The sequence below is a fragment of the Chiroxiphia lanceolata genome, chromosome 1, assembly GCF_009829145.1.
Source record: "Chiroxiphia lanceolata isolate bChiLan1 chromosome 1, bChiLan1.pri, whole genome shotgun sequence".
Classification (NCBI taxonomy): Eukaryota; Metazoa; Chordata; class Aves; order Passeriformes; family Pipridae; genus Chiroxiphia; species Chiroxiphia lanceolata.
The window spans coordinates 147,175,592-147,192,064 of NC_045637.1; the positions used below are offsets into that span (position 1 = coordinate 147,175,592).

General features: G+C 41.1%; 1 protein-coding gene across 1 annotated transcript; it reads right to left on the bottom strand.

The window, feature by feature from the left end:
- Positions 1-15,175, bottom strand: NOM1 (nucleolar protein with MIF4G domain 1). The gene is made up of 11 exons (XM_032690339.1): positions 13,979-15,175; positions 13,081-13,205; positions 11,947-12,142; positions 9,617-9,940; positions 8,999-9,109; positions 7,731-7,898; positions 7,025-7,146; positions 3,112-3,244; positions 2,611-2,742; positions 1,798-1,907; positions 1-958 (listed from the first exon to the last, which is right to left on the bottom strand). Exons 1-11 carry the CDS (start codon positions 15,173-15,175, stop codon positions 781-783), a joined length of 2,796 nt encoding a protein of 931 aa, XP_032546230.1. The 3' UTR covers positions 1-780.
- Between the last annotated feature and the right edge of the window lie 1,298 nt (positions 15,176-16,473).

Here is a 16,473-nt window from a genome sequence, read left to right on the forward strand (position 1 = left end):
TGTTATACAGAAATGTACACCATTTATTTTAAACATCTGATTGGAAGATGTAAGCAAATTCTTAAAGAAGGTGTTCTCTTATTAAATATTCATATTGATGATATTCTTTATCTTTTTTACACAAGTGATTAGGCAACTCCAATTCTAAAGCTGTGGAAAACAGGCTAAAAAATGCAATAAAATTATGCTGTGATGTCTAAACCCAATATAATTGGGCAAAGTCAGATCTTCAAGTCACTTTACGAGAGCTTTGAATCCAACTGAAGATCTTTTTCCTGACCAAGAGTCAGGGAAACAATTCACAGAATTAGCAAATAACTTCCAACACTTTAGGAAAAAAGTTGGTTTCTTCCCAAACCGACTCACCAGTACTTGTGCCATCTAGTGGCCCCTTTCTTTAGGCAAGTGCCTTTAGTTAAGGTTGCTTCTTTATTATTTATGGTGCCATTATTTTACAATTTCAAAAGGTTAGAATGTGCAGTGCAGAACACTGCTGCTGACTGAGAGTATCATGGAAGAGAAATTCATCCTCTTCTCCAGATACCAACTATCAACACAAAGCACTTGTACCAGAAAGGGACATGACAAAAATACATTTTCCCTTTCTTCAAAAAGGCCTTGTATCCCCTTCAATTAAACCTCTCACTGTGTAGAGGTTTTGTGTAGAGCAAAGTAATTATTTACATAAAAAAATGAATCCTTTAGAGTAAAATGGCCCTCCTCATTCGCAATTATTTGAATCTGAAATATTTTTCTGCATGTTTTATCAGAAAAACAGAACTATAGCTTCAATTTGGGTTCTTTTGCCTCCAAAGCCTTGGTTGCTAGTTCAACTCTTTCTTTTATCAAGCTAGCTTCTTCAGCACTCTTTTGGGCCTGTGCATGTTTCAGTAAGAAGTGGGTAAGGAAGAGTTTCAAGCCTTCCCGTAGCATTCCCAGTTTGGGGTTGTCTGATACCCTGTAAAGATATAGATAAAAAATATTATTTACTCTCCTGCCATTTCAGAAGTTTCTTAATTTTCTTCATCTTCTTCAAATAGAGACATAGAAAAAACCCGACCTATAAAAGGAGCTTTATTGAAGAGGCTTTCAAATTACCAAGTCTGGTTTGGCAAACAGCCCAAACACTCAACATACAACTGGCCCTCAACAATAGAATACTGCAGCCTCAGACTTGCTTTATGTAAACAATTACATTACAGCAAAAAATGAGGCAAACACTGTGTTCAAACTTCCTTGTGTTAAAAGATCACCACCTAATTTCTTCTCACTTCATGTGACATTGCAAGAATTATCCACTCAAGTCCTAAGGATGGAGATTTCCCAGCCTCTCCAGGCCACCCAGTCCCATATCAAAAATAAGATTTTTCAGACAGTGTTGATAAAAACCCCATAAAGAAATCCCCCAAACCTTTCCCTCACTAGTACTACTTTATTTTTCCTTCTTAAGATACCTCCTAGCAATGACTGCTGGCAGAGTGAATCCCACTGCACACAGATGGTACAGCAACAGGGGAAGCAGGTAATTACAGAGCTCATGAAAATCCTTTCACCAACATGATACACTGAATATTTGAAAGCTTTAGTTTGTGTAACAGTCGTTATGCTGCATCTCTGTCAGAGCCTGTGCCAACACACAAGTGATACACTTCCTGCACTCACCCAGGAGAGCTGACTTTTAAGGGATGGCTGATGTGTGGAAAAGGTACCGTGTAATTCCAAACAAAATAAGCAAACTTCTTATCTTCCTAATTACTCCCCAACAAGGGTTCTCTGGAGATCTCTCTGATCACTTACCTCATAAAAATGTCAGTAAGTTCTTCAGCATCTGCTTTGATTAACAGTGTGCTTAATACTTGTCGCAAGAAACGGACTTTGGGTTTGTCCAGTTCACTGAATTCAATTACCTGGTAGGTAGAGGGAGAGAATTAGATTAATTCAAGTATTTCAAACAGCTGTCTTCTCTTCTAAGTGAACAGCAAATGAACAGCTCTTAGCACACCAACTGGCCTCTGCACATACTGAGTCTTGACTTTGGCACAGAAGAATTAGTTGAGAATGCTGCCTCCAAAAGCCAGTTAATAAGGAAAGCAGAGAATCTTCTAAGGAACAGAAGTCTACTAGTACCAGAACACCAGATGTAATCTATCGACTAGGTAAATACTTCATAAGTACCTAGGACAATCCATTTAATTGCCTGTTTAATTTCAACTATTCTTATAATAAGATTCTATGGACTTCCCATTCTGAAATCCAGATGCTCTGTAGATTTCCTTTCTTGTCTAATAAAAATCAACATCAGCTAAAAATCATAGCACAAAATCTACTGCTAAAGCCTGTTAATGAAGGAGCCTCAGTTCCAACTCTGGATACTCTAAAGAAAATAATCTTAAAACTGTAGATTTGCTGTATGCCCGGGTCACCACAGGTTCTCCTTTACCCAAATGACAGCATTACTGTAATCAAATACAATAATTTGCTAAGCTTAGAACAAAATTTGTCTTAGCATAATCAGCTAAAGTACCATATAGGTAAGAGAGAAAACACACCTTCCACAGTACTAGAAAAAGGAAGGAAAATGAAGAAAGATTTGGAAAGAGACACACCAACCTTGAGAACTGAAAGTGGCAGTGACTTTGTCCTTATTAAGTGAGCCAACAGTGAAACCAAGTTGGAGATGGCAGCAGCTGACAGGTTTTCTAAGTCTCTGATTTTGTCCCAAATACTGAACTGAAATGTCACCTAGGGGTCAAAGGTAAAAAAAATAATCCTACAAATCAAGCAGCTGTTTAAATGAGTAACAACATAACAAACCTTTTGACCTTCTATTCTTTACGAGCCCTCTGTTAATTAACAGAAATGCTTGATCAGACTGTTCCAATTCTTTTAAAATGCATGAAACAGAAGAAAGCAAACCTTCTGCAGTAGTCATTTTATTTCCTACTCATATCTGACCATGAGTATGCCTTCCTGAATGCACAGCTATACCAGCAGAATTTTTCCCTGGGATCAAGATCCTAACAGGCACACATCCATCCTCAGGTATTTAATAACTGTCTTCCTAACCACAGTCATGACACTAAACCAAAGAAGGAACAGGTTTTTCTTTACCTGAAATCGTCTTTCATATCCACAAAACTTGTTAGCCAAAAATGCATAGAAAGGGTTAAATGTCTTCTCCTGTAAGCAGCAGTACAGGACGACATGAACTATTTCTCTCTCCTGCTGATCTTTCAGTCCAAGCCTAAAATTTAGCAAGAGAATGAGAATCATTTAGTAAGGAAAAAATTACTGATGCAAAGTAAGAGCTACACTCGACATCTGAGAGTAATACTTTAAAAAAAATTTCCAAACATCACATTAAATTTTACTTGTTATAAAGTTCTTATGAAGCCTTTAAAATACTGAATGGACTCAAAAATTTAGGACTGTGAGCTAAACAAATATCCTGGTATGGCAATGTGGAAATGTTACAGTATTATGGGTGTTAAAGGAATGGCTGCAAGAGCAAGACCATAACAGACAGAAGTGGAATGATGCAGTGTAAGCACTCCCTGGGGGAAGGAAAGGTAGCCCACTCCATGTTTGTAGCTCTCCATGAACTAAAATAGAGGAGAGGGCACAGTTACTATGGTTGTGCCTTTGAGCAGAGCAGTAGGACTGCAGCAAATGCTGCTGCACAGATACCACTAACAAAGGTTAAACAGTGGAACAAGAACTGTAGGGCCCTGTTGCTGTTATCTCACACTTGTACCTATGGCCATGGGAGGAAAAACAGCCTTTGGATTCACCGTAAGCCTGTCTGGAGAAACACGTCCAGGGTGCTTCACTTCCGTGGTACTTAGTAGGGATAAGAAAACATTCTAAGGTGTTTTTCCTACTCAGTTGGTGATATGAATTTTTTTAATCTGTATGTCAACTCCATCATACTTGAAATCCATTTTTGTTTGATAGCAGCCTAAGAGGATGCAGTCAGTGATTTCAAAGCACCTTAGAAAAAAGCCTGAAGAAAACAGTATCTATGAGTACTTATGTTGGCTGCCTCTGTATGAAGGCCAAGCACTGAAGAGCCTTCCAGTCTAAAGGAGGGCTGAGACACTTTGGCAGGGAATGGTAACTAACTGGCAATGCACCTGGTCTGTGCATATGATTTAACTTCCAGGGCTGCCAAATGCTTGGCAGCATTAAAACCAATTAAAATGAAAAATGCTTCGTATTATAATCTGAAAAATATCAAACAAAATTCTTCTCATTGCTTCAAGCTCAAGTTTCACAAGGCATTAGTACAACTCAAGTATACTTTCTAACCAGGTTTGACTCCACTGGAACTTGCCTGCAGAGTAGTTTGTCATTGCTTGATTCTATTACCCCTCGTTTGTATACACCTCTAGACATCTGCATTGCATTTGATCACAGACACACCAGATTAACAGAGAAAAATACTGTTTTGGCTCAGCCAAAACTCCACAGAATTTAAGGTTTTACAATAGGAAAATCTGTGATGATTTCTAGGCTGATTGCTAATGAGCAGTGAAAACTTAGAAGTCTGCTTCTCCAAAAGAGACCATCACTGTGAGTGCTGTGTCTGTGATATAACTCACCTGCTCCCTCATCAGCCAAGTTCTGTCTGATTTTAGTACAGAGCAACTAAAAGGGCTTTTTACCAATATACAGGTTTTCAGCCATTGGACATGCTTTTAATAGATGACTCGTGAAGTTACACTGTAATTACTAATTTGGTACACTCTCTTTTTCCTTCTTTATCATCACTTCTATCATAACTTGCTTATTTAGGAAATACTCATGTTGCCAGACAGTTGTAACCAAGTAACAACTCTTGGATATTCAGTTTTGTTCTTACCTTCACTTTTTCATAGAACTAGCAGTATTGTATCTTTTCAGACCTAGCATTCCTGAGTATTTAAATTTTAAGAGTCTGGACTGTCTTTCACTGCTGAGCTTCACCATAAACCTGTACAGATTTCATAAACCCAATAATATCTGATAAAGAATGTGCAACCACCTCACCAATTAAATCATTCATGAGTTACACGGACTTGTATGTGTGGATTGCTTTAAGAATTTCCCACCATTAAATGGGATAACTGCCTCTGAAGTAGGTTATTTACTGCCAGCAGAAGCCAGCCTCTAAGTGGGTTAGTTGTCACCAGCTGAAGTCCAAGACTATCTCTGCCTTCAGATCAAAATTAGCAACTCTCAAACCCACCTTTTAAAAGTCAGCTCAAATTATTTCAGTAGATACAATCACTTTCGTAGATACTCGCTATCCTGAATTACACAGCCCACTACAGCAGGATAAGTGAGCCTCTTAAAAAGTGTTAATATCTTCTGCGATGCAAAGTTTCTCACATTCCTTATCTCTACCAAATAACTTTTAAAACTGCCTCTCCATCCAACTGAAGCAGCATTCACTTCCTCTCCTGAGTGAAACTGTGGGTGTGAAGGAGGCGTGGCCTTTCAAGCTCATGAAGAAGATCAAGTCTCTCTCTCCTCTTTGTCTCCAGTGATTTCCCAACCCTCCCTTTACATTGACTCCTCTGCAATCACAAGCTGAGCCACTTCAGGGAACTGTTCTGGCTTCAAACTAATTACTTTCACTTGCAGTAAGGAGGAGAAGGACTAGCAAAACTATAGCAGCCTGGATTTTAAATAGTTTAAATTATCCTTTAGCCACACCTCAACTCTGCCAGCAGACCTAGCAGAAGGTCAATCAACAAGAACAGTTAAAATACTTCTTTATATGCTCTTCCTCATGAGACTGACATCAAACATATGAATATAAATTCCCATACACTCTGAAACACATGTTCACATTGAAATTAATTCCTTCACTGACAGTTCTGCGTACTTTCCACTATACTCTGCCAGATGTGGGCAGATTAGGGAATTCCCCTCTCAGAGTTTGCTGTACAAAATCCTTACCAACACACACCAGGCAATTTGCAGAGGGTTTTTCTGCCAAGCCTGTATGTATTCAGATTTGTGTACTAGTTTAAATAGTACAGATGAGAGTCAAACCCAATTTGCAAATTGAGCTACCAGGTCTTGGCAAGAGCTGCAGCAGCAGCAGCTAATTTCTTTTAATTGAACAGGCCATATTAAGATATTGGAATGACTCCATCACAGTCTTAAATCCAAGCTGTGTTTTGCAGAAGTGGCATTTAATCAAATATTAGTTGACTTTATTACAAAGTCTGTTTTGGTTTGGTAAGCAAATTAAATAATTGCATGCCACCCTGGCAAAACAATTCCTTTGAATTACAAGCTGTGACAGAAAAGTTCAGACCTGATCTCTCCCTTCGCACTTACTTAATATTCTTACAATTAATATTCTGACAAACACAAAGAATAGGTTAGTTTGAGCTTTTCCCTGATCACATCTTGTTCTAAAGAGCTGTTTGCCAAGTGGTAAGGAAACTGGTCTTAATGTGAAATGTGACCCTGGAGCAAAGCCAAAGCTAATAAATTCTGCAAGGGGGAAGTGGAGGTACTAGAACACTACCAGGTCAAGCAAGTACGGGCAGAGCCCTACAAGATGGCTTAACAAGGTGGCAAGAAGTCAAGGAAGTGGCAGAAGTACAAAACCCATGGAAATCCAGCTACAAAACCAAGAGATGTTCTGCAGGGTCTTTTGGTCTGTCTCTGTAAGGGAATAAGCCTGCAATAGCCTTCCATCCACTGGATTGGGACACAGCTCCAATGCAAAAAGATACAGGCTCCTTATGCCAAAAGATGCTGTAAATCACAGTTATAGCAGTGAGTGACAAGAACAGGGGCTACACCTTTCCTCTGACTGCCAGTCAGTTCTGCCTGCCCCCATTAGCCCTTATAACAGGGTTTTGGTCCCTTCTCCTACCCTTTCACCCTACATGGATCCCTAGCTATTCACTTCTTTTAATTGTATTATCAATTCAATGCTCTTAAGCCCATTTAATGCTATTTTTCCAACCCATTCAATGCTATTTTTAGTTCTGGGCTGTCTTCTGTTCTAGTCTGTACTTACTTGAGCAGCTTTTCAAAGGCATCCATGAAGTCTTCGCTTGTCATCAAGACACAAAAAATACTTCTCCTGATATCAGTGTTCATTCTCTGCTTCCGAGCAAGCTCCATTATCTTTGAACTCACCTGAAAATAAGGTTATATGCTATTATAGTTATGAATTATGCTTGATTTAAGAAAGCTACTTCTGTGCAGCCTTGAATAATACCACTAATGAAGCTCTCCAGTAAACTATGAATCAGCAATCCAAAGGTCCTGAGCTTTTGTCCAGAGGCACGGGCATCATCAGGAGCTTTTTCAAATATGGAAATACATTTTAATCCATTTTAATTGTGCCAATCATTTTTTAAGATGTGCTTCTCTGATGTAAGTCACCATGACCATCTCACCACATTACTTTTAGAATCAGCTTGGATATATGCCCCAGATAGACAACACTACTAGCAAATTCACTTCTAAATCAAGTCTCTTCTTTCACTTTTGCAATTCCACAGGATAAGAAACAGCAAGCTATACCAAAATATTTGTAGTAACAGCTTTTGTGAAGTGCATCAGTACATTTTAAAAAACATAACAGCAGAATTTACAGTCTTATAAGTGCCCGTGAAAGTTTTTTTGGTGGGCTCTGAAATGAACTTATTCACCTGTATGAAGAACCTTCAAAAGATCACAAACACTTGAGACTTGTAACTAGCACTGCCTGGATTTACCTTTCCTAAATGTAGTTTTTGCTGAGTGCTGCTGTTTGTATCACTGATCATTGGTGCTCCACTCCAGGATGACCCCACGATCCACCACCGACCAACCTGGTCGGCACTGAGCAGAGATTCCAGGGAGACGCGGAGCTGAGTGTCTCTTCCCGAACCACTGCTGCGAACCTTGAGTAACAAAACACAAACAAAAACCAACACAAAAGCTTTTATTTGAAACCTTTATTTTTTTTTTAAAGAAAACAACAAATATTTTAATCACTTAAAATTACTCTTAAACAAATACTTTAAACAGGTAAATTAATCTCCATAAAGGTCTTCCCATGTTTCCTGCCCAACCTTTGTTTCATTCAGGAGCCTGAAGAGGATTTACAAGCTTCCCACCTGCTGTAATTTTTGAAATTCAAAAAGCTGGCTAAATCTACATGTAGAAGCTCTTGATATTTTTTTCATTTTAAAAAGGAGATAATAAATGAAAAAGTAGCCATCTTCCAATCACAAAATTTGACTGGAATTCCGACAATGCTGATACCGATGATTTGCAGCATCTTACAATCTGGTCATGATTTTCCTTTTGAATACTTGGGATTAAATAAAATGACACAAGAAACTGCCTTAAATTCTGCACAGTTCAAATAACAAAAATGTTAAACTCTTTGAACAAAATAAGAATTTTCAACAAAAGAGTCTAGAAGTGTATCAGGAGAACCACGAAAATTTAAGAGAGGAAATTATACAAACTAGGTTACCTAGCTTGTTTTTGTCTGGCCCATTATCCTAATATGCACATCCAGCACTTATAAATTACTTTCATCCCTTTTATACTGGGTTGTTCTAGACAAACTGCCCTCTGTCAGAAAAAAAAACCCCAAAAACCAAGAAGAAAGAACATCCAGCTTTTCTGAAGTGTTAGACTTCCAAAATAATTCTGGTGAAGCAAGGAGCAGGTGTGTGCATCCAAAACCAGAATTTGTCATATTGACTCATTTCTTTCACACAATCATTAAACATCTAACAATCCTTTTCATATACCTTTTATAGGACTTTGAGGCAAAGTCTTTAGCTAAGTATTTATGTCCTTTCTCAAACTGTTCTGCCGAAGGCTGGACAAGGAGATAACAGTTAATGATATAAGAAGTGATTTCTGTCCACCAGTTTCAGACTGTTAAATGAATTAAAATATTACAGTCCATCAAGCCAACGTACAATACAGATAATTACTCCTGGTTTAAGGATAACTGGGCTACACATGCCAAGAAAGTTCTCACCAGTGTTCTTTGCAACTTGCGGAGTCTTTCGACTGGCTCAGGATCATATCCAGGGATCTTCCTCATGTCGTTATTCCTTAGTGCCAACATAGTCTCCAGCATAAAACGAACCTATAGGGAAAAGAAATGTTTCTGTGGGTTATGTGCTGTGGGTTTATTAAATACAGTAGAGAGTGTACTTCGAAATTACAACTCTGTGAGAATAAGCAGCTCAGCTGGAAACAAAGGCTTTAGATTACGTGAATAAAAATGGATGTTTACTTCAGCCCCTATTATATTAATTTGTGTACAAGCTTCAACTCAAAGCTTAATCTGTCAAACACCACGTCTCAGTGACCATTTTTTGAAGTGTACGAAGTATCATCAAACAGAAGCCCTGTCCATTGTATAAGACATAAAACAGTCCTGTGTCACCATCACAAGCATTCTGGTGTCTGTGTCCTAACAGAGCAAGACAGAAAAGAAGAATGCAAACAAATGAATGCAACAACCAAACACTAATGGTAATTTAGAACATAAGTAGAACATAGCAGAAAATATTTTTCTAATTTAAGTAACGTATCCAGGTACTTATTAAAGTCTATTGAGATGATAAAATCCTTAAAAACACACACATACCCTAGTCTGATCCTGGAATTTCTTCTCTGCTGTGCTTGCTTTCCTCTGGGCTTCGGTAATCAGTTCCTTCAAAGCCAATGCATCATCTTTTCTTAAGGAAAAGCCCACGTTTTTCAGAAGAAACAAAATCAGCTCAATCTCTTTTTCAGTGAAAGTGCTAACAAGCTTTTTCAGAATATCAAAGATCAGCAGGCAATGAACCACATGGAAGTTATAGAGATGAGCAATCAAGGCAAGCAGATTTTCACATTCTTTCCCTTCAGCATCACTTTTACAGAGTTCATCAAATTTCTTCACCACAGCTTCCAAAAAGTGAGCACCGACCTGGCATCAATTCCATGAAAGGGAGAAAAAAAAAGTCCAGCAGTTAACTGTAAGTAGATTTTACAGACATCTGTAAAACATTTATTTTTGGGTCACTGCCACTGTTAATTTTAAAGAAATATTGTTGCTCCTTTCAACTATTACGGATGTTCTAAATTTGCATGCACAAACATCTAAGTGGTGTGATGTTTTCAAAAAAGTTTATGTTATTTACACCTCATATATGACATCCAGTTGTCTTTTAAAGCCTGTGCAAGAAAAACACGTTATAAACTTACAGTACACATGCATCAGCATTTGTTTACATAATTTTCATGGACAGATATAAGCAACTTTCCAGCTGTCAGGCTTGCACCTGCTACTGCTAGTCATTCATCCAGTAAAAGCTGTATATCAAAAGCCAAACACATCACTGAGTTCAGCATTCCAGAACAAAATCCTTAACAGAAGGATAAAAAAATAATATTGTGAAACAACCCCCAAAATACCAAGTTTTCACAGCTTAGGCTGATTTTGAAGTGGGGATAATTCTTAGCCATTTGTCAATGACACAGTTTAGAAAAGAAATTTTGAAATCTCTGTGTTTCTGAAGAGAGGGTTGATGCTCTAGACTGGAATTAGAAAGCATACCAAAGCATTGCTGCTAAACAAGACTCTACCCATTATTATGGTGCTAAAATCTGCTGACTGTTCTTATGAAAACCAGGAGTCCCAGCAGCAGCACTGACTTGCATTACAAGCCTTGACTAGCTCAGGTTTTAACTATCCAATGACTGCACAAATGTATAAACACAGCTACTGGAATCTCAACTTCTGCATTGCTCAACCTAATCTTCAGTCCAGCTGTACTATCACACTTTCATGTAATGCATATTCTACATTTATTTTACAGAAAAAATAATGGTTTTTAATAGTAAACTGAAATACTTCAGCCTTGGATTGAAAGGTGCTGTGTAACCAAGCCAGTGGTACAGAACATAGTCTGGATATCATCTACCTATTTCTGACACCTATTAGTATATCTGTATCTAAATCTCATCACCAGGTATTTTGTAAAGTTTCAACTTCTGAGATGATTTTGATTCTCTTCTTAATACAGCTTTGTAGTATTATATCATATTTCCAGTCAGAACTGCCATTCAAGTAGAAGAGTGACAAAATAAAAGTTTAGTATCAAGGCTGCACAGAGAAATCTGCTGTAATTGCATCCATCTGATATTTAATATGGTTTCAGAGCCAGTATTCAGGCCACTATATGACAAACCCAAGAACTTGCATCCATACACCTTTTGCATTGAGATGTAGAAAAAAAAAAAAGTGTAATTTGATGGGAACATGGTGCTGAAGCACCTCAGTTCCCTGACAGACATTTCATTGAAATTAGCTAAAATCTTTGACATCAGTAGCTTCAGCATTTCCCTAACAGTAAGCAAGAGAGATTTTATCTCAATTATTCATCAGACTTAAAAACACAAAAGAAAATTCCCCCCAAAACTACCATGCTTTTTGAAGTTTTTTATATTCCGGAGCATTATTATACCTACTTAATTCCACCGATGATTTGGGTTAGAAAAGAACTTTTTTCCACCAATGTAAAAGGGCTTCTGCAACTGTAACACTTTTCTTATCTGGATACACATAATTCAAAATCAATATCCTCACATACCCAAGAGAATAGAAATGGATTAGTGTAATTGAAGGGGGGAGAATTTGAAGTTTAAAAATTTTTGGTTCCTGGATGCAGAAAGATTTTGATGAAAAAATGGTGGTTTTAAAGCTGACCAGTGGTAACTCATGGAGGAAATAAAATCAGATAAAGCAACAGACTTGGACCCTTTCACTTGTGGACACCTTGCAAATAAGCTACAATTATTGACGAAACTCAACTAAAGATGCTTTTTAGTGACACACATCTAAAAACGACACGGAAATCGAAACAAAACATCAAGGAAAACACTCTACATTGTGTATTATTAAACAAAATTAGTGCCAGACACAAGAATTACCTCAATTCCTACATTGTGATGAAGAATGCTAACCAAAAGGACATGCTCCATCAGCAATCTCGTAGGCATGGCAACCGCAGTGACACAGGCGTTCATGAGAATATCTGTCAGAGTGTCATTCATGTCCTTTCTGCTGTTGGCCATGTAGAGCTCCTCCATCTGTCCACTAATGGAGGACAAGTTTGGTTCACTCAACCTATGGAGAAACAAAATCCGCTGTTCACTTTCTCTTCTCTTTACACAGTTCCACAATTTTGAGTTCACCCAGCAAACAGCAATTCTTTTTAGAGGAATTAGAGTGGCTTAAGAAAAGATTGAAGATTGAAAAGATGACTGGAAGGAGCCTTTTGTATTTTTCTGTGCTCACTAAACTAAAAAAGTAATATATTTAATTCTGGTGTAGCGTTTTAAAAAATATTTACATGTAAAAACACATCAGCAGCACTTATAAAGCACTGTCAGTGTGCTTACTGTCACACCAAACAGATTTATTAAGAAAACAGACTGTGCTTAGCAGTTGTAACTATAGTTGTAACTATAGCACATCACAGAAGAAATGAACTACACAAATAATTCCTACTGTAACATATAAGGTGTATCAAATTTCGAATGACTGAACAAACTCTAGTCTGCATATTACAGATAACAGATAAAATGCCATTAGATTTCTTATTTAAAAAATACTCTAAAATTAAAATGAATGTTAATTATTTTTTCTGTTCTGAAGTACTTGAATTTAGGAAGTGTTGCTCCTTCTCAGTCATAGTGTTGGAGAAATTTAATAATTTAAAAAAAGAAAACAGAGGGTTTTTTTGGGAGGGAGTTAAAGCTCACACTGAGGGTTTTTTGTAAGCATATTCCAACTGACAGTGAATTATACCTACCACTTGCAGGCAACTGCTGTGTGGAATTCTGCCCAATCTTAAATTTATTTTCTAGATTTTTCAATGTCTATAATGACTAACTTTGAAGAATTTATATCAACACAGATAATTATTCTTAACAATAGCAGACATGATTGCCAACTTAAAATCAGCTTGTGAAGAGAAAAGTCACATCCTTGTCACTTGGCTTTGACTGATGAGCACTGTCACACTGAACCAGAAAGATTAACAACTTTCCTTATTACATTACCTATTAATGAGGCCATTCACCATTTTCTTCAGTCTTCCCAATTCTTCTCTTTTCTTGTCATCTAGTGTCTCCTGAGCTCTCCTTACTTGAGGGGGAACATACTTTGTAGCACTGTGATTATGACTCTTACCAGGAAAAGAAGAAAATAAGATACCAGATGAAACCAGGATCTTAAATACTTGAACACCAACATACATTTCTATTTAAGATTAATATACCGAACTTAAAGATAAATCTTACTATCTAATAACCAATGCCAAAGGAACAAAATATAGAAAAGAAGCAGGCAAGAAGTTACCCTTTATGACCAACTTGACAGCGGGAAAGCCCCTCTTCCCTATACATGAAATTTTCTTTAAGTTATGGTTACTAAAACCTGACATCCTATGTTTTCCCCAGGTTTTATCAGTGACAGTTTAGGTTAGTGCCATGAGGGCTGTGTGACCTCCTCTCCTCCACTCATGCTACAAGAACTAACACAGGCAGGACCTCTGGGATCATTTATAAGTAACACTTCGGTGTGTGACAGATGCTAATTTTAACACAAGCTGTCTTTGCCCACAGCAGAAGCGCTTAAGGATATTCTCATACTCTAAAGCCAGAGTAGTTCCAGATCCCATGTGCCCTAGGTATTACCTGCCACCGTCCTGACTTGGGGTGGTGTCTGTCAGCTCTCCATGTCTATCAGCTGTCCCTAGGTCTTGGTAGACCTCTCAAGTCAACACTGCTGCTGGGCCAGGTGTGGTTTTGAACCAGGACAACACTTCACGTGGCCCGACTGGACAGCAAACACCTGTGCTTTACAGAGGCGATGTAACCCTGCTCTGTGTTCTGGTCGCCGCATGTCCTTTGAGCAGCAGGTTTGTGTTATCAGAGGCGAACATCCCACCTCTCCTACCTCATCCTCCTCTTCTTTCTCCTCCTGCTCCAGGGGCTCGCTGGCCTCTGGCTCCTCGCCGTCCTCGGGGGATGAGGACGAGCTCTCGCTCTCCCACTGTCCTTCCTCGTCATCCCCCTCGGAGGGGTCTGAGGCGTCTTCCTGATCCTCCTCATCCTCCTTCACTTCCTCCTCCTCCTCATCCTCCTCGTCCTCCTCCGGCTTCGACGGGCGCTCTCGCGGCCTTGGCTTGGTTTCCTTCTCCTTTCCCTCCTCCTCCTCCTCGTCGCTGCTCTCGCACAGCCTGCTGAGCCCGGCCCGGGTGCCCAGGGCTCCCAGCACGTATCCCAGCCCGTCCCGCAGGAAACTCTGCGGTACCCGCTCGGCCGCGGGCCCCTCCTGCTTCCTGCGCCGCTTCCCGAGCCCCAGCTGCCGCTCCAGCCGACGGATCTCCTTCTCCTCCTCCTCGTTGGCCTCCAGCAGGGCCCGTTTCCGCGCCGAGGCAGCGGCGGCGGCCGAGGGGGCCGAAAGGGCTGTCGATGTCGGTGCCGACACCGGACCCGGCCGCTGCTTCCCGGCGGCGGGCGAGGTCGAGGCTGTGGGGCGGGCGGCAGGAACGGGCTTGGCTGGAGCATGTTTAGCCGGAGCGGGCTTGACCGGAGCGGGCTTGGCCGGAGCAGGCTTGGCCGGAGCGGGTTTAGCAGAATACGGCTTGGCAGGAGCAGGCTTGTCCGGGTCGGCGGGAGCCTCCACCAGCTCCCCGCGTTGGAGTCGTCGCCGTCGGCTCCGCTTGAGCCTGCGCTTCTCCTTCCTGGCGTCCCGACGGCTCCTGCGGCTCTGCTTCTCCGAGTCCCTCAGAAGGGCCAGCGGCGGCTGGTCGCCGGCCGCCTGCACGAAGTCGTGCACCGCCTGCCGCAGCCGGTCCAGTTTGCCGCCGCGGCGGGCGCGGGCAGCCCCCGGCCGCCTCATCCCCTTCGCGCCGCCCGCCGCCACGCCGCGCGTGGGCGCCGCCATCTTGGGGCAGGGCCGCACCGCCTCTTCCGCCGCGCGGCCGCCATGGCGGGCACAGCGCCCCCTGTTGGGCGGTGCCTCAGGCAGCCCCAGCTCTGGAGGGGAGAGACTCTTGTGACCCCACACCAGTAGAGATCCCCCCTTTTGTGCATATATATATTTAGGAATTCCAGAGTCAATTAAGTTGGAGAAGACTTTCGAGTTCATCAAGTCCTACCTTTGACCGAACATGACCATGTCAACTAGACTGTGACTCTGAGTGCCACTTCCAGTCTTTTCTTAAACACCTCCAGGGACGGTGATTCCACCACCTCCCTGGACAGCCCGTTCCAGTGTCTAATCACCCTTTCTGTGAAGAAATTCTTCCTAGTGTCCAACCTAAACCTCTCCTGGCACAGCTCGAGACTATGTCCTCTCATCCTGTCGCTGGTTGCCTGAGAGAAGAGACCGACCCCCACCTGGCTACAACCTGTCAGGCAGTTGTTGGATAAGGTCACCCCGAGCCTCTTTTTCTCCACGCTAAACACCCCCAGCTCCCTCAGCTGCTCCTCACAGGACATGTGCTCCAGACCCTTCCCCAGCTCCATTGCCCTTCTCTGGACACGCTCCAGAAAGAAAACGTAAGGCTTGTCTATCTTCTTACACCAGGGACTGAAACAATTTGTCTCTCACAGCCCTGGCTGTGGTCAAAAGGCCCCCACTGGGCACGAGGCTCTTGCTGACGCTGCTCGAGGTGCTGAGACACACCAGAATCCTGGCCTCTCCTCCACCTGCCCAGACCCACATTTTAAGCCCCTTCCAACCCTGCCAGGTGTCTCTTCCTGAGCCAGAGACAACGTCCACGATCTCTGTGGAAGTGCTGGCTGCTCTTGGGACATTTCCATCTGCAGCAGGGTGCAGGACAAGTGTCCCTGCCACAGGGATGTATCCTCCCCGCTCTGCACAGCCAGTGACAACTTGTCTGTCGTCTGTGTGATCAGCAGGAATTAAATGTCCCACAGAGGTTTGCTGCTGTCAGCAGGAAAACCAATTGGTTGGTCTTATTTTTAGTCTCTTTGCTGTGCTCCGGGGTTATGCAGCCTGCTGGGTGTGTGCTGGTTCCAGTCATGTCTGGCAGATGCCTGGAGTTTCTTAAAACACTGAATTTTCCCCAGTTTCATCAAAAACTGGGCAGAGGAAAGAATTTCTTGGCTGAAAAAAGTGCCACCAGATGAGCTTAGACCTCAGCAGACACCAGAAAAACATAACTGAAAGCCAGCACATATGACCCAGTTTCAGAAAAAGGTTTGGTCTTGAAACTCCTGTAGGGACCAAATCCATAGGAAGTCAGGCTTCATTTTGTTTGTTGTTGTTGCAATTCATTTTGTTCGTCCTCTCTTGGACAATGAAGTACTGCACAGGACTTATATTTTACCTGAAAATTTAATATGGCTTTATTACTCTGAAGATTAGTTGTGTCTTTCTATGCATTTTTCCATATTCTCTGATTACATCATATGTCCTAG